The sequence below is a fragment of the Haliotis asinina genome, chromosome 14 (genome assembly GCF_037392515.1).
Source record: "Haliotis asinina isolate JCU_RB_2024 chromosome 14, JCU_Hal_asi_v2, whole genome shotgun sequence".
NCBI lineage: Eukaryota > Metazoa > Mollusca > Gastropoda > Lepetellida > Haliotidae > Haliotis > Haliotis asinina.
Window position 1 is genome coordinate 18,427,649 of NC_090293.1, and position 19,763 is coordinate 18,447,411.

At 41.2% G+C, this 19,763-nt stretch overlaps 2 protein-coding genes across 2 annotated transcripts in view; one reads left to right on the forward strand and one right to left on the reverse strand.

Annotated features, from left to right (window-relative positions):
- Positions 1-4,104: 4,104 nt before the first annotated feature.
- On the reverse strand, positions 4,105-18,273 carry LOC137261290 (glutamate receptor 2-like). Its single transcript, XM_067799013.1, has 11 exons — positions 18,147-18,273; positions 16,642-16,806; positions 13,659-13,949; positions 12,835-13,028; positions 11,772-11,828; positions 10,406-10,657; positions 9,529-9,636; positions 8,428-8,559; positions 7,576-7,788; positions 5,216-6,021; positions 4,105-4,336 (listed from the first exon to the last, which is right to left on the reverse strand). The coding sequence occupies exons 1-11, from the start codon at positions 18,271-18,273 to the stop codon at positions 4,105-4,107; spliced, it is 2,577 nt and encodes an 858-aa protein (XP_067655114.1).
- A 115-nt stretch (positions 18,274-18,388) lies between these two features.
- The window catches only part of LOC137261289 (glutamate receptor ionotropic, kainate 3-like), a 42,278-nt gene continuing 40,903 nt past the window's right edge, over positions 18,389-19,763 (forward strand). The window contains exon 1 of the mRNA XM_067799011.1: positions 18,389-18,510. The gene's annotated coding sequence lies outside the window, so the exon portion shown is untranslated. The remainder of the gene's footprint in view (positions 18,511-19,763) is intronic.

A 19,763-nucleotide genomic window follows, 5' to 3' on the forward strand; every position in this document is an offset into this window, starting at 1 on the left:
TAAGGCAAATAGTAGTTGTAGCTTGCTTTGTCGCTGTATCTTTAGTGTATGACTATCACGAATGACTGTACACCTGGCAACATCATCTTCCATTTGTATAAGGCTGCATAAAAAAGTTAGATGTGGCGGTAGGACTTTTATTTTTAATTCTTGGTGGAAAATAAGTGACGAGGGAGGAGCAAATATTTTTCTCTCTCAGAAGTACAGTTTGGAAAGTTTAGCACGCGTTGATCAGTCGTAGATTCAGTCACACTCGTTTTTACAGACAGTCATTCTTATAGTGGACAAATGGATGACCGGGCCAAGTCAAAAATTTTTTTCAAATGGCAATGAAAAATTGTTACGCGCACAAATATAAGTGACGAGAAACATTTCACTTTTTTAATATAGCCTTAACGTTTTACATTCTCTCTGAAGATCTGCAAGTCCTTACGCGTGACAAGTACACTGTTTTGACCTTCACCTTCACCTGTATGACCTTGACTCACCGTATTGGTTACACCAAGAGTTTTCCGCGAGGTCGGTATTGATAGGAGCTTCAGGATATACGAATAACCACTTAAATGATTTAAATCTCCTAAACACAGGCTATCACTTGATCATGCTGATTATTGTTATTTATATATGAACTTACTTGAAGACAATGTGGATAGCTAGTTCGAAGAGAGAATATGTTAATTTGACCTTCATGTCTTACCAGTGCCACCTAATACAATTCATCAGTTAGAGATCTTTCATTATCTGGTCTGGAGTTTTGATTTTAAGGCATAGTAATGTAATTGCATTTAATAATCTCGTTTTACTGCAAAACTGTGTTAAATTTTTAACACGTTGCCGTACCATAGAAAGACGGATGCTCTATATAGTACTATCGTTTGTGCGTGGGGCGTCGTTTTTTCGTTAATCTTAACCATGATATGATATGAGGTAAAATATATACCTCAACATTATACATATATACACATCTAAAAGTTGAAGATATACATTATTGACAGACACAATACACATCGAAACAATGACAAAACATAAACATACCCTGACATAAATTGATTAACGCATATAGACACAGCGTCTTTATTCAAAGGTTACCTACACACATTGCATAACAGTCATGAAAGCATATCACTAGGTCTGACTATGTTTAATTTATTGACTGACTGATAGAGTTTGGTTTTACGCAATATCGCGGCAGGGGACACCAGAAATGGGCTTCAAACATTGTAGCTGTGTGGGAATTCATACCTGGGTATTCGGCGTGACGAGCGAACACTTTACCACTAGACTACCCCACCGCCCCGCAGTAGTTTGCCTATGCTCACTGATTGCTTATGTCTACTGGCTGCTTGTGCCTATCCCTACTGACTGCTTATGCATATGCCTACTGATTGCTTATGCCTATGGCCATTGATTGCTTATGCATGTTCCTACTGATTGCTTATGCCTATGCCCACTGATTGCCTATGCCTATGCTCACTGATTGCCTATGTCCACTGATTGCTTGTGTCTATGCCCACTGATTGCTTATGTCTATGCCTACTGATTGTTTATGTCTATGTCCACTGATTGCCTATGTCCACTGATTGCTTATGCCTATGCCTACTGATTGCTTATGCCTATGCCTACTGATTGCTTATGCCTATGCCTACTGATTGCTCATGCCTATGCCTCACTGATTGCTTATACGTATGCCTACTGATTGCTTATGCCTATGCCTACTGATTGCTTATACCTACGCCCAATGATTGCTTATGCCTATGCCTACTGATGGCTTATACCTATGCCCACTGATTGCTTATGTCTATGCCTACTGATTGTTTATGCCTATGTCCACTGATTGCCTATGTACACTGATTGCTTATGCCTATACCTAATGATTGCTTATGCCTATGCCTATTGATTGCTTATGCCTGTGCGTACTGATTGCTTATACCTATGCCCACTGATTGCCTATGCCCACTGATTGCTTATGTCTATGCCTACTGATTGCTTATGCCTATGTCCACTGATTGCTTATGCCTATGCCTACTGATTGCTTATGCCTGTGCCTACTGATTGCTTATACCTATGCCCACTGATTGCCTATGCCTACTGATTGCTTATGTCTATGCCTACTGATTGTTTATGCCTATGCCCACTGATTGCCTATGCCTGTGCCCACTGACTACCTACGCCTACTAATTACTTTGCTTATGCCCACTGATTCCTTACGCCTATGTCCACTGATTGCTTATGCCTGTGCCCACTGATTGCCTATGCCTACTGATTGCTTATGCCTGTGCCTACTGATTGTTTATGCCTATGCCCACTGATTGCTTATGCCTGTGCCCACTGACTACCTATGCCTACTAATTAATTTGCCTATGCCCACTGATTCCTTACGCCTATGTCCACTGATTGCCTATGCCTACTGATTGCTTATGCCGATGCCTAATGATTGCTTATGCCTGTGACCATTGATTGTCTATGTCTACTAATTGCTTATGCCTATGTCCACTGATTCGATGTTTTTACTTTTTAAACTGAAACAGCATGGAGAATGACTACCAAGACTACATCTGATAGGTAATGACAAACGCAAGAACCCACCATTGAACCCAACCAGTAATTAGCCCAATGCACGAACAATACACAAATCTTTCAACGTGGATATAAAATGGTTCATTGCAGATGACATTAAACTGAATATGTAAGCTGAATATGCCACGTTTTATTTCTTCTTTCTACATAACCTCTTAATAATGACGCAGAGTAATTGTATGACAGTACCACATTGACACAACTTCTTAAAACCACATGACATTTATGTTAAGTACATATATACGGCTAACGCGAAATGATCTCGTCTTCAACACGTCTATCACGTCTTGTAACTCGAATTTTCGGTTAATCCGAAAAGACATTTTACGGGCATAACTTTTAACATGTTATTTAATACGGCAGTGGCTATTCGTTCAAGGTCAGACATATGATATTGTCGGAATCGTTCAGTGACGCTGCATTACGCAGAGATTTCCAATGGACGTGAAAAGAGCAATATCCATTTTATATATGAACTATTAAATATGAGTAAGTGCATTGATAGTCTTTGTTGTGACGCGTGTTGCTGGACATAAACATGTGGTTGATAGTACGAGCATCAGTAATGAGGGAGTATGGTCATAATGCTGGGTTGAACTATAATATGGCATTCAGTTTCAAGCGAAAGAAAGACTGAAAATAATTTTTTTCGTGAAAAGCGCCGTCGTGGATGTGGTTCTTGACTTACGTATCAATAATCAGTAAATAATACCCACAACTAAATGTCCTAAATAAACAGTTGAATGTGTATGCTCACACTTGTGGTTTTAATTCAATATAAATATCTCGTAAAGTCTATCGTTTTTAAATACAAACAAGGAATATACGACAGAAAAGTTTCCATTGAGTTTGATGGTTTTAAGTTGCTCATGAATATTCTATCCACGTAGAAAACGCCGGGACCTGATATAGACTTCATAAGTGATATTCATGTATGGTTTTGAACCATGGCTTTTGGCATGACGAGCGAACGCTTTAACTTGGCGGAACCACTGCACCCACAACTGATCTCAATTCATTGTGGATACGAAAAAGGGCACACGCTAAGAAGAGTTGCTTAAGAAGAGTTGCTTCCCTTTAATGCCACACCCTAGACTCCCAAGAACATATTAAGCGAACGAAGCTGGCAGCTGATGTAACGTTACAAGGCCTCTGTTGCAAACAAACTCTGTCGTTTTGAACAGATGCATTTAGCTGGTGATGAGTTAAACTATTTAACAGCGTACCACGGTGAGCCCCTGCTGTAGATACATATCTGGACGCTTGACTAGTCAAAGGGGAGCAACTCTGGGTATAGAATGTCTCTCCTGTAGCAAGAATCGGTTTGGAGGACAATCTAACCCCACTTTATACAATAAACTTTACCACAGTACCGACAACATTTTAGGATTGTTGTTGCTTGAGATGGTGTGATGAAGGTAAGACTCTCACAAATTATAATATATAAAAACGAAACGCAAGCGGGTTATGACTTTAGGATGAAGACAGTCTTTGGTGATAGCAGAGCAGTGCGAATCAAGGTGAAGGTCACACGGATGACGGCGACCCCTTGCAAAGTAACTCCTTTTCTTTCTCGGCTTTCTTGGCCTGTTTCTTCATTTTCCGTCTCAAATAGAATTTCTTGAAGAGGAAGAATGCCACTGAGAAGACGAGTCCAAAAAGAGCAAGGATGAACACTCCTGCTGTTTCCGTTAGTCCAAACTGGGCACGGTTGGCGCGGTCGCTGGCAACGTTGCACTGACGCTTGTCGTCCCACCACCTGGAACATATGTATATGTATGTACCCATGTTTCTGAAGTTGAAATGTCAAGTCAGGAATTTTAATGATTTTAAACAAAAAGAGGAATATTCTGTTACATCAGGCACATTGATCACCACCTATGCGCCCAGAATGCAAAGAATCGGGTATTGTACGCATTGGGAAAATGGAGCCCATGTCTACTGCGTGACGATCGAACGCTCCCACCAATATAGAAGAATAGGGGCATTCTATATTTGGTGCTTAATGTGAGGACAATTGACCAAATGTGGATAGATTGACCGATGGTGGATCCATTCTTTTCACTTTCGGAAACTATTTTTTCCAGATGTTCTTTTGGAGTACTTCTATATCTTAGTTAATCGGAGCTGAGGGTGTGAAAACTGGACGTATAAAGAATGAAATTCTACAGTGCACAAGTTAACTTCCAAGTATCTACCAATTCAGGAATCACAATTGTTGCATAGAAATTATAGAAGAACGGAACAATTTTGTACCTCCCAAAACGGATACATAAACTCTGCCGGGTCTAGAGACCTCGACGTTGAACAGCTGGCTGAATCTGAGGGTCGACGTCTCGATCAGCTTTGCAGTGATTCTTCTTTGAGGGTAAATTGCTACATTTTATACCACTGGGCTAACTGAATTTAATGAGTGTGTGAGTTTAGTTTTACGCCGCAATCAGCACTATTCCAGTTATAATGTGGGGGTAAGAACACGATTAATCGAGTCTGGACCTGACAATGCAATGATCAACAGCATGAGCATCGCCGTGTGCCAACATTTGGGAAACGGCGTGTGTTAACCATGTCAGCGAGCCTGACTGTCCTAAATGTATCTAAATAAGGAGGGGAAAATAAAATGATGAAACATAATTACTTCTTCTTCAGCTGGTTGATCTGCCCACGTTCTTTCAAATTGAGAAGGGCGATGTTCAGCTTGGTCTTGAAGGGAGCCCCTTGCGCCATGCCAATACCGTGCTCCTGCATCAAGATGGGGACAGCCACAGCCTTCGTGCAACATTTTTTATATTCAGAATACTCGTTTATCAAAAAGTCAAAAATAAACGCACACTTTTTATCCATCACCCTGTCGCGACCAGCTGTCGCGTTCGGAACTAGTCCATCCCCAGCTACGATCACGTCCCAGATTCGCTTGTAGACAAGACTATGTCCCTTCTCAAAGAACTTCATAGTCGCTGATTTGTCCACAGTACATATTGGTTGCTCACTTTCGGAGAGGTCTTCGAAAGAGTTGATGGTTTTCTCCAGGCTTTTTGTGGTGAGGAAGGCCGCCATGTTGGCTGTGTAGCTGGAGACGGTGATGAGAACGAAGAAGGTGAAACCCGCAGACAGGATTCGTTGAGATACTGGCTTAGGAGAGAAGTCAGTTCCTCGTTTGAGAAGCGTCCCTACAGCGTACCATAGCGTCTCTTTGGCAGTGAACTTCCGCTCTGGGTTAGTGTAGTCAAGGAGGAACAAGACAAATGAGACGAAGATGGATGCTCCAATGATGGCCAGCCAGAGGTAGAGAGAAAAGGGGAAGAGGAACTGGAAGATGTTGTACTCTTCCTGTGGTTTGTAGATGAGGATGTTTATGCCGGTACTGATGATGCCTTGAGAGAAGTCGATGTCAGTCTCTCTTTGGGAGGTGATGGATATGGCACCCATAGCAAGGGTTGCATTCTGAAAAAAAGGATTAAGTGTACAGTATATTGTCTGTTATTCGGGTCTTGTCGCCAAAATTAACGATAGGACGAGCGACGGTTGTGTAAACAAACAGTTCCCCGCATTGATGCAGTCTTTGAGGTCCACTTCTGGTGTTCCTCCGAGGTACTATTGCTGACTGTTGTTTATACCTCATTCACCCACTCCCTTACTCATTGCTTTCATCACAAACAGATGCCCACGGTGATCTTGCTGCTCTACTTGGGCGTTGATATCTCCATGAAGACATGCCTTCGGTTTTCTTACTGTTTTTACCCTGACGTTGGTCTCACCAACGATTTATCCCCATTATGATCTCACAGAAATTCACCTCAGAATTGATGTCATTGATATTTCAGCCCACAAGTGATTTCATACAATATCACCCTCGAGAAGACCTCACTGATTACTCATCCATGCAATAATTGCCCCCGATATTCACGACGGAACTGATCCCATTTACACTTAACCTGATACACTTAACTGTTAGAATTATGGTGGTGGTGGTGGTGGTGGTGATGATGATGATGATGATGATGATGATGATGATGATGATGACAGAAATCTTATCTCAGCAATGATTTCACCAAAGTTTAGTATTATTCGACTATCAAATACAGGCCTTGTTAAAACCTGACCTTACAAATGTTTTACTTTAGCATCGACCTCACCATCTTAATAGGTTATCTCATCCTAGTAACGTCTCCATTGGTCTGATTGAGTCAGCTATCTATACAAATGCTTCACAGAGATGACCTCGGTACACCTTTATGTTTTAGCTAGGTATCTTGACAAATGTCTCACTTTAGCGATGATCCCACCTCTACTTCACCCGCACAAGTCATCTCAACAAATGTCTGACCTTACCAATGACACCACTACAGCTTTCAATAAACGTCTCTCCTCAGTTGTGATCTCATCGATACTTTGCCTCAACAGATGTCTGACCTTACCAATGACACCACTACAGCTTTCAATAAACGTCTCTCCTCAGTTGTGATCTCATCGATACTTTGCCTCAACAAATGTCTGACCTTACCAATGACACCACTACAGCTTTCAATAAACGTCTCTCCTCAGTTGTGATCTCATCGATACTTTGCCTCAACAAATGTCTGACCTTACCAATGACACCACTACAGCTTTCAATAAACGTCTCTCCTCAGTTGTGATCTCACCGATACTTTGCCTCAACAAATGTCTGACCTTACCAATGACACCACTACAGCTTTCAATAAACGTCTCTCCTCAGTTGTGATCTCATCGATACTTTGCCTCAACAGATGTCTCATGTTGGCGCTGACCCTACCTATGTTTCACCCTAACAGTCATTTCAACCAAAGTCTCGCCTTAGCAATGTTCTCACTAATGCTTCGGATGAACTGATTACGTTAACCAAAGCAAAGGTTAACAAAGGTGTCTTCTTTACAATGACAATTGCTTAGCATTCACCGGTCATCTCAACAAAATCTTATCTTAGCAATGATCTCACTAATACTTCGCCTTAACTAATTATCTCAAGAAATGTCTCACCTTAGCAATGATCTCACCAACCATTCCGTCCCAAGTCCCGGAAGTCATGTTTTTGACGCCGTAAGCGTTTTTGGGGCTAACGTAGATTTCATAGTTGAACTTGAGGTCCTTTTTCAGTTCCTTCAGCAGGTCGATAGTGAAACCCTCGTACCTGTCGTTGCCCTCGTTGTTCATGGAGGAGTTTGGGGACTTCAGCATCACAAAGGGCTCCTCCTGCATACGTAAATGTTGAAATAATAAGGTTGCACATTTTTCAGTTATATTATGTAGCAATGCGCATACAAATACAAACCCCAAAAACCCCCAAAACAAGAAACCAAAACCAAAACCAAACCAACCAACCAAACAAACAAACAAACAAACAAACAAACAAACAAAACATAACAAACACAAAACCAACCCCCAAAACCCTAAAAAACAAAAAGAACAAAAATAGGTTTCAGTAAAAAAGTAATGGGGTAATGCTGTCAAGTGAGTGAATATGGCTTTACTTTACACCGTCTTTGGCGATATTCCAGCAATACCACGGGTACACCACAAATGGGCTTCATACATTGAACTCCTCTAGTGAACCAAACCCGGGTCGTCAGTATGACAAGCCCATCCTTTAACCATGGGCTCTAGAATGCTGTGGCGTGAAAACAAGCAGTGATGAAAAAACATACATGTTTTGTTCTCTCTGGGGGGATTTATTCTCAGGGGCACTTTTCGATAGGACTTCTTTCCATGATAAATTTACCCTGACAATATTGGTTCCGGAAGTAGGTCCATTTGGTACTTATCACCTTGACATGCCCAGTAATCGTCTTTCAGCGTCAGTGTCACTCAAACATATACAAAGCATCTACTTACCACCACAACCACCACCTTCACAAGCTCAGGGAAAATCCCTGACTGAGTAGAGTCCTCGTCCTCATCGTCGTCCACCTGCGTCATGTTGAGCCTTTCTTCGGCGCTGTTGCCAGACGGCACCCAGACTCCAACCTAAGTTCCGGGTTAAAACAAGATGGCAAAGGTGTTTGATGCAGCCACGAACGCCATTAAAGGAAAAGCAAACAGTTACGTCCCTTTTAAATAGTACCGTTTAATATTAGTCAAGATTATTAAAACGTTATATCGATGGTTCATATAGATAATTTATTATGAACCCTTTTCAAAGGTAACGTTTCAAGCCGCAGTCAGGAATACTGAGAAAAAAACAGCGCACATCGGTGTTTCATATAAATCATTGGCGTGTCAGGCTGACACATTTATAGGATATGAAACGAGCCTCCCCTTTCATATCAAGTTTATGTCCCGAGTCAAATAATTTTGCTTTGTCACGAGCTTTAGTTTTGTATACTTTATATTAGCGACGTTCTAAAAATGAAAATATCGCTAAAATGAAGCAATATCTCGTCTTCCCACATAGAACCGCACAACGTGAATTAACATAATATTGGTGATTGGAATGTCAACCGCTTCACTCCAAGAAAATTATGTTGCGTGGAGGCAGTGTAGCAGTGGTGCGCACAACAGAAGAAGCAGGATGAAAATCATGAATGGAATGAGTGATGAAAGTAGTACCGGTAATGTCAAAGTTCACGTAATAGCCCATCAAATCAGTCGAAGGTGTTATGATACATATGTGTCACAAGACTTTGTTAAGAAACCCGTTCACGAGGTACCACGTGGGTAATATTAGTAATGTTTAACGCCAGGGCCTACGATTACACATTGGGATCACCTTATCCTCATTCGGCTGGACAAGAAGTCTGAGGTACCTGTTCTGTACTGACCCCAAGGGCAGCGCTCGATAATGTGTTTCAAACAAAATGTTTATGATATCGTGTAATTATGCAAAGGACCAATGGTAGAGAAACTAATGGACGCATGAACACACATACGGAAGGACGACCGGCCGACTGATCGGACGAATGATCGAACGAACGACTGAAAATCACATGCTCTCACCTTTTTGTACATGTCCTCTCCCCCGTGGTTGTACAGATACAGCGTGTAGTTAACCCTCTGACCTGTTCCGTTGAAGCGAATCAGGCCAGTATCCCCATGAAGCCGTACCTGGACAAAAAAAATGTCGCAAAAGAACAAAACACACAAAACATTAAACACTTGACGGATGGAGATCTGGGTCAAAGCATATTTTGAAAACATATCTGCATCTTACGATCATAGGGATGCTTTAAAGAGTATCTTTCCTCTCGTGTCTCAACAATTTAACATTTAATATAGATTGAGCTGCTTATTTTTATTGTGAATAGCACTTATTGTTGTAAGTGAGTGAATGAGTTGAGATTTACGTCGAACTGTGGCAGCCTGTAAATAAACAAGTCTGGACCAGAAATCTAGTGATCAACAGCATGAGCATTAATCTACACAACAGAGATACAATGGCATGTGTCAACCAAGTCAGCCAGTCGGACCAGGTGATCCCGTTAGTCGCCTCTTACGACAAGACCAGTACTAACCCGGATCTTCACGAGTTATTTTATTCACGAGAAATTGTTATTATTTGGCTGACTGGACGGATGAAATTAAAGCGACAATGCTAGTCTGAACATAGCATGCACATGTATTTATGAATCAGTATGAAACAGTGAGGATACGCGAAACGATTAACAGAAGGAACCGTCAGAAACACATGCAGAGACAAGGAAATTGTCCACCTGCAACTCTGGAGAACAAGACAAACAACAGTGTTACGTTGGACATATTTTTGTTACCAATGCCTCATATTTGGAAACTGGATTGAGAACATTTTCATATAACACACTGACCATTTTAATTTTGTTAAAACATGACGGATGATTAAAACGAAACGCTCGCTTACCCCCTTTAATGCCTTCAGAAGAAATTTCCGTTTGATTGTGTTCGAATCGTCCGTGATCATATTCAGGTACTCAGCTAGGGCATCCTTTGTGACGCTGGCTGCATCCTTGGCGATTGCAACGTTTGCATCACCTTTTATGTCTCCCTTCTCAGGGGGAAGGAAATAACGGAAGGCATACAGCTTGCAACGCGCAGAGAACAGGCGAAGGCGGTACATCTGGTCTGCTCCGGCTAGTGGTTCCAGGTTTGAACTCTGTGGTAAAATGCGGGCATGTGCTTTAAAAATTTGAAACTCTTTATTGCGTGTTGCATTTGCCCAGGACCCATTTGCATTGAAATGTTGACACATTATTATCACATTACAAACAATACTTCCAGACATGGAATCAGAACAAGAGTTAAGGGTGAAACTAAAATTGAGATTACTTTCTGGAATCAATATTTCACAGATTGTTGAAGCTCTTTGTCGAGGTAAACTAAAATAACATGAAATTTTAATTTGACATCGCTGTTATTTATGATTAAACAGTTGTTAGAGAGACACGTAAATCCTAGACATGGGGATGTTCAACTCTGCTTGGAACAGTATTACACGAAACAATGGCCTGACGTTGCCATGTTGATGAAATCTTCCACTGATTTCACATAAAAAACTTAATATATAATTAGGGGATACTCAGTGGAAGTTGAAAGCCGGGATATGAAGAAAGTTTCCCTTGAACGTGACAAAATGTACATTTATTCAATTTTATTTTTACAAATATAAAATTCTTTTTATCGGTTATATAAATAAATTAGGTTATTGTCTCCACCGCGGAAGACGCAGAACTTTAAATGTCTCCTTCTTCCAAATCCAGTGCCCCGATTAAAAGGATTTTAGCACAGTCATAAGTAGTACTGAGGTCCTTTAACAGACCAGAGACAATCGTTAATCAGAGATATATGTGAGACCTGAGGTTGACCATGAATATAGATCGGATATTATCATCTAACATATTAAGGATACAATGACTGAACTTAGATCTAACATATTTCACACCATTACATATTTACTAAACACTGAGACAGCCAAAGACCTAAGAGAGTCCCACAAAAGAGTAAATAAGACTGGACCTTAAAGATGTTAAACCCTGAGGTAGACCCTAAAAGTAGACGCTAGACAGTCGATGCTTACAGGCCTGAGATAGTCCTGAGATCGACTGTTCACTCCGGAGGCAGACATAAAAAGTATATCTGAGATAGACCTAGCCGATAGGTGTGCTTTTGCCCTCTGGCCCTCTTCTGTAGATCTCTCTGTTCTACTAAATGTCAACGCAGAGACAATGCAGGGCATGAGGCCATTATACAGGATTGTTTAAATTACTTACCGAATCAACGAAGATAAAATTCAGATCAACATCCATTAAGAGGTTGTAAAGCTTGGCCTGAAATAAAGTTTTTGTGATAAGCATTTTTTCCTTTTATCCAAATAGTGAGTTTAGTTTTACGTCGCTTTTAGCAATATTCCAGCAACTTCACGGCGGGGGACACCAGAAAATGGGCTTCACACATTGTACCCATGTGGGGAATCGAACCCGGGTCTCCGGCTTGACGAGTGAACGCATTAACCACTAGGCTACCCCACCGCCACTTTTATCCAAATATATTTCTTACATCTAACATAGAAATTGTAAGCATATTTATTTACAGACTAGCTAGTCAAATAACTGGGTACCAGCACCGCGACGAGACAGACTAGCCAGTCAAATAACTGGGTACCAGCACCACGACGAGACAGACTAGCCAGTCAAATAACTGGGTACCAGCACCACGACGAGACAGACTAGCCAGTCAAATAACTGGGTACCAGCACCGCGACGAGACAGACTAGCAGCATGTGCTGCCCTTATAAAAGGAATAGTTCCGTAGTTTTCTCTCACGGTTAGTCTGGAATGTCCCGCAGGTCTCAGTAGCGGTAAGACAGAAATTAAAATTTAGAAATTAAAAGAAATTAAAGCCTTTTTCGCGCCAATCCGAAAATCTGTGTTTGATTCCCCACAATATGTCAAAGGAATTTGTTGCATATTGCGTGAAGCTGCCAGATTATGGTAAAACCAGCCGTTAACAAGCCGCTACACCCTCAAGAGAAATCAAGACAGATAGAAGTTTTGAGGAAAATTATTTGAAAGTATTTGATGTTGAATTTGTTGTAATTGAAATCATAAATAAGGATACTTTAAAAATCTTATGTAACCATCCTCCACCCCTAATCTCTTAATTAAATACAATAAAATGGGATGTTGATTTTTAAAGCACTTAAGATCTTAATAACATTTGCATTTTAGAGTGACATATTTGACAAATAACCAAAAATAACAAGCACATGATTAATTGCAATTCAGTTACAACGTCCCCTGGGTGAGGCACTGGATGTACCTAGCTGATACTGACCACTCTAAGGAGTTGCTGTATCAATCTGTCCTTGGCGTCTCTGGGGCTACACATGACGACCTGTTTCTGGCTGAGGAGCTGGAAGTTCCTCATTGCTTGCTTAATCATCTTCTTCTTTGGTTCCTTGGGGTCGATGGAGTAGGGGATAACAGAGATGCCACGCCCAACCATCTGCTGCGCCAGGTCCTGACATTCTGAAGAAGTGAGAGAGGAGAGAATGAATGAAGTTCAGGCAACAGAAAATGAGTTTGTGAGCGAGTGCGTGAGTGTGTGAGTGAGAGAGTGAGTTGAACGTCACATTAAGCAATATCCCTGTAATATCACGGCACCGGACACCAGAAATGGGCTTCACACATTGTATCCATATGGGGAATCGAACCAGGTCTTCATTATGACGAGCGGATGCTTTAATCTTTAGGCTACCCCAGCTCTTCAGTTAAACCAAGATGCATTTACAGGATGTTTCCTTCAGAACTGACTGAATACACTAGTGTTAACAAATATATATTTCAGAAAGAATGTATGAATTAAAAAACAAACAAACTGTTTAACAAGCAATAAATTAATAAATGGTCATGAGTAACACATATCCCGAACAGGCAGCATACAATTTCTGATGTGTAGTGACTTTTAATATTAATTAGTCCCTTCTAACAGCAATCCTGAACAATAGTGAGTGAGTGACTTTAGTTTTACGCAGTTACGGGTTACACGAGAAATGGGTTGCTCACGTTGTATTCTTGTATTCTGATATTCAGAGAGCGAACACTTAACCACTGTGCTACCCAACCGCCCCTGCTGACAAATAAAAATATTTCACAGACCTTGGTTGTCAGCTTCGTTTTTCGGCATCAGCATGACAGCACTCTCCCACTTCTCTATCTGGAACAGGTCGACCACTGCCATGTTCTGCTCTTGGGCTGGCGGCCGGATCTCCACCAGGGTGCGCCAGTTGGTGCGGTCTTGCACGCGCGACATGTCGATGTCCTTGAACCCTTTGTAGTCGGTCACCAAATATGGGATGTGGTTCTTCTCGAGGATCATGGCCAAGTTGGTATAAAATGGCCCGATGATGAGGTTAAAGGTGCTTGACTCCCCAGCTTGTTTTCTTAAAGCTGAAATATTAAGATGAAGCAGAAGCATTAACTGAGAGCTACGACACGGACAAAGGGAATCAAATTGTTTCAGTTTCTTACAAAACATGGCGACCAAATATGCCGACCGGTGACTGTTATATTTTGACGTTTGACACAATTTCAGTGTAGCATAAATAACTTTCATGAAGTGAATTTTGGATGGATCTTTGTAAAATTTGACTTGGAGCACATATCTGCTTGGAGCACATATTTTCAGTTCAGTTTTACGACCACTATTTAACAAATGACATCACATTTATCAACTATAGGTATGGTTCCACAATGCGCAATCCCATAGCCCGCCATCTACATACGTTGTTTAACTTGTTGCCATTCCATAGATAAGAGCGGAAATTATGGGATGATTACAGAAATAAGGTAAGATCATTCCTCCTAAATGTGCAAAACAGGACTTGGATCTTATGAAAATTAAATTCATGACAATTATTTATGTTACATCAAATTAACATGCACGTCTATGGGAATTACGTCAAGTTTCCGAATATAACTGGCATGTGTCTGTGCCCACGTGCACAAAGCGATATTAGCGCTACAACTATCTTAAGCCTATGTTGAAGAAAGTACGTTACAATCACTGTAGCATTCTTTGTGTATGTATCTTCAGATGTTCAACACAATTTGGCAGAATGTCAGCACATTCCATTTGACATTTACTGAGGCGTTTATGCCGGCTTCCTCATTGATGACATGTGGGTGAAAGAAAGGTGTCTTTTTGCCACGGAGTCAGCATCCCTCGTGTGTCCCTCTTTCAGCTGTTATCGTTTTTATACATATGAATAGGAATTTCAGCTCCAAGTGAAGAGACCCGTGAAGGTCCGGGGTAGAATAGGCCTTCAGCAACCCATGCTTGACATGAAAGGCGACTATGCTTGTTGCAAGTGGCGACTAACGGGATCGGGTGGTCAGCTCGCTGACTTGGTTGACAGATCGATGCTCATCTTGTTAATCACTGAATTGTCTGGTGCAGACTCGATTATTTACCGACCGTCGCCATGTAGCTATAATACTGCTGAGTGCGGCGTAAAACTAAACTCACTCACCCACGTAAAGAGCGACAACAAACACACGGGGTAAGCTCTGTCCATGCTCAGCGGGACGTTGGTCGTCAGCAACCACCATTTCCTCGACAGACAGTCGGACCTGGTAAAGAGTGGGTCCTAAACTTTGTAACATTTTGATATTCTATGTGGAAATATTTATGAAATCTACTTGTCTTATAAGCTGAATGGTAAATGAATATAGCTCCTATATCATCACACAGTATGTTTTGTTTACATTTCAAGCATTTCTTGACACGCCTATCGGTGGGAATCGGAGAAGCCGAGAAATCGATCACTTTCGACGTCTTTACAACATAACCAACTGGATTCATTGTGCACAGATTTTAGCTTGGTTGACAACGTGAAAATACATAAACAGTCTTGCCCCCCGTGACAAAGTGACAATACATAAACAGTTATCCCGTTAGTCGCCGCTTACGTGAGTGAGTGAATGAGTTTTGTTTTAGTTTTCCGCCGCTCAGCAATATTCCAGTTGTATGGCGGAGTTCCCTCTGACCACCCGATGCCGTTAGTCGCATCTTACGACAAGCGTGGGTTGCTGAAGATCAATTCTAACCCGGATCTTCAAGGTTATCCTTGGTAGTAACCCATTCTTGTCGTTAGATGCGACTAACGGGGTCGGGCAGTAGGGTCCGCTGACAGGGTTGACTCCTGTTATGGTATACCGGTTGCGCAGATGCTGTTGATATTAAATTGACATCATATATCAAATATATGCATGGTTGCAGGTGTCATTGATATTTACCGAATCCGAGGTGTCCATGTGTCTGTGTATGTGATATATTCCTTGTATCGACCCCGCACTGTTGGTAAAATTGATGACAGACAACAAATTGCACTCCTCTTTGTTCAACCGTCTTGTTTGAAACGGAGCATGTGCTGGGTTCAAGAATATCAAAATAATACAATAATGTTTCCAGTATTTTCACAAATACATGTATCCTTTGATGTGGCGATACAGGTTACAATATTCAGCAGCCAATGCTTGGAGGAACTGACAGGGTTGGGGGGTCGGGCTCGCTGATCCGATGGAGTGTGTGTATCCCAGGCGTTAAGATGATTTTACGGCCGCATCCTCTCAGTCGTGAATATGTTTGCATGGGTTCGACGTTGTATTTAGAACGAACTTGAAACGTGATCCGTAACAATGATAATAATATGGATTCTTGTATTGCTATAAATTCCACACCAAAATGCTAACAGAGTTCCACACTTCACTATTACCCAGGATAGCATTCTGAATATTTCCTCATATTAAGTTAGAAGCAGATATCCCAATCCTTACACTGAAACTTTGAAGTAGATAATTGTATCTTTACATTCAAACGCGACCCATTTTCATGAATTTTGACGCAGATATTTTCATCTTTACATTGAAACGCGACCCATTTTCATGAATTTTGAAGCAGATATTTTCATCTTTACATTGAAACGCGAGCCATATGCATTAACTTTGATGTAGATATTTGCATCTGTCATGTCATATATATGACATTAGCATTTGGTATGTCATTCTCATATTAGCGGTTATAATATTTGGAAGTTGTAACATATCAGTGATGTCAGGGTGAATATTTTTAATTTATTACCTTGCTTCATGCCCTCCTCGATATCTGTCCATCCGTCAGTGATAATCCGCAGGTCACGCTGGACACCTAGCACCACGAAGTGAGGGTCATGAAAACACTGGCGGACCTCTCCGTTGAACTCCATGTTCTCAACGGTGTAGCCCGATGTCTCCTGTTCCAGCACACCTGGAGCAAACAGGGGGACACCTCAGGGACAGCAACAAACCTGGGGGAAGGGGTGTGGTCATGTGACACACCTTAAGAAATGAGTGGATTTGGTTTTACGCTTGCAGCACTATTCCAGCAGAGAGATGGGCTTCACATGTTGTACCCATATGGGGAATCGAACTCGGGTCGTTTTAGCTTGATGAGCGAACGCTTTAACCATTACCCCACCTCCGCACATCTTAAGTAAATATGCCCATCCAAACCCCGTTAATCCGTACTACTGTTACCGGGGAAGTCGCCTGAATTATTACACTATTCAGTATAAATTAACAAACACCCAATTCAATTAGAATCGACCGTTGATTATGGTTTCTTTGGGGCAATATATGTTGTAGTGACGAATTAAGATACGGAAAAATATGCCGTTTCAAATGATATACTACTCCTGTCTGGGAGAGGAACATATCGGGGCTCCCTTTCACAAAACTCGCGTACGCTTAAGGTCTCGTAACGGTTTCTCGTAGCATTTCTACGTCCTATGTTACAGTTTAGGCGGGGGCCCAGAATGGTTGTTACGAGATTTTGTTTCATTAACAGGATGCTTATAGATCTGCACACGGCACCCGGTTTAGTTCCATTTCAATGACGATGAAAAGTGGACATAATATACTTTGACGTCTCCGCAAGCTAGCAGAGTATCGTTATCAGGAGCCGTGGAACAAACATAATGATTTCCAAAGGCATTTGCAAAAAAGATCGAAGCGTTTTGGCCAACAAAAAAGACTAAAGTTAGTACGATAGCAGAAGTCCTTTCCCGCTCCCACCTCCCATTTCCCCTCCCCCACAGAATGGAAAAATTATATCATAACAAAACTTTTCTCGCCATACATGCCATAACATTCCGCCCGACCCCCAGCCACATTCAAACGTCAATAAAATGGAAGCGCAGAAATACTAACCATAGCAAATTCACCATATTCAGTATATACTTATCATTTATAATATGTATATAAATATTAAAACAAATTGTAGCGGCAAATCAATAAAACGATGAATGTAATGAAATTAAGTTTTTCTTGATTTTATATTTCCCCCTCAAGGAATTAACAAATCTCTACAAGAAATGGGAACAGCCGGACAATACTCCCAAAGACCAATTGGTTAAGGGTTTGTTTATAAAAGTTTTAAGTTATTAAGCATTTTTATTATTTCTGGTCATCATTTTGAACACTATATGCCCAGCAGAAGAAATATAATGTGGACATGCATCATTTATTTATAATTCCAAATGTTCCTACTGAATTCCGACATATTATGTCAGCTTTAGGTTAAAGATAAACTTAAGCATTTAAACTTACCTATTGTAAGTGGTAGTTTCTTTTTGCTTTTTGTCTTTTTGCATCGTCCATCCGATTGTAGAACACACAACACACTAACGATCAGAAGTACCCTATTCAAATCCTCCAAAATTCGTTTAAATTCCATTTTTTTTCTCAGATCAAAGGAAACAGTATCGTTCGTTGATGGAAACAAAAGTGGTCCATACGAGGTGTATATGCGATCTCCCAGCGCTCTACGTGATAGCTATATGAACCGTTCCATTACAAATCCCACTCCCTCGGATGACGTCGTGTGGCGTTCGTTCCGAATGTTATATCACTGTTCTGACTGTACAAGTAGCACGGATCTGACGGACATTCGAGGTTTAAGTTTCTATTTCAGGTGAGTAGATCTCGAACCATCGCTTCCATCCCGCGTTGCACTGTACCCAACTTATGATGCAGAATTTAAGCAGATATTCCAAAGTATGTTGTATAGTTTATTTCATTGCCACACCCGATGTATTGATCGCTATGTCCATGACATGGTTCACGTCCAGTTTGTTTTCACGCGTGATCCAGCTCAACTCTTTGTCTTCGTCAAGTTCTCCCAATGTCAAATTTCGTTGGGAGTCAATGACTGGTATCCATCCCCTGGTCCGGTGACTTGTTTTCGTGGCACCCCGGAGGTTTTTAATCTGCATTCATATCCAACAGTCCTGGCCAAATTGCCTAAGTAAATACCACACAGGTCATTAAGCAAATCAGGTTGAACTCTACACTCTATGGGACTGACGGCCACGATTTCAATATGAAGCGTCTGTCCCGTAGCCTCCTCCGCGAGAGTGTCTGATATAACCTCCTATCGTCGGAACTGAGAGAGTAAAGGTTGCTCTCCTCCCAAAGGCTCCAAGGGTGGAATCATAGATTGGTTAATGGCACCGGGAGTATTTGTTCGTTTTCGTTGCTGCGTTGGTGTTGCTGTCTGTCAATTTATGTTTTCTCGTTTTGAATGATCAAATACTAGCGAAAGAGCTTTTGTAATTATTGTGTTATTGAGAGCAACCTGAATACGATTGATTTGCTGACAGCAGCATTCATAAATCGAACTTTTTAGGTTTCACTATTTATATACAGGGAATAATTGATTTGTTCTACTGATCTGTCCCGAGAGAACAGCGAGTTTTTTGGTTCCAGTACGAAAGTACGTGTTACCTACATTTGCAAAGGATCACTTTCAAGGTGTCCATGCGTCTGGTCTTGTGTTTTATATGGTTACACTCACATTTCAGTTCATATCAGTTCATTTTACAGCGATGCCAAGGCGGAAACGTTCAGAAAGTTTTTGAGGGAAACGAACCCGTGCATTTGTGGCGATGGTCGAACACCTTAATAAGCTACCTACATGTCCTTTTGTTGCCAGAACATGTTCGCACATCTGATATGTACGTTTTGATACATACACAGTCACTGTTGATCTCGCTGGGCACAGGAAAAACGTACAGTGTTCTAGAACATACGGTTTCCGGGTCAAAGAGGTTCTTTGTATCCAGTTTCATTTATTCATTCATTTTCTTCCTTAACCAAAAGGTGAAACAAGTTGTGCATACCATGCGGATAACGTCAATACCATAAAATATGAGTAGCCAATGTTGA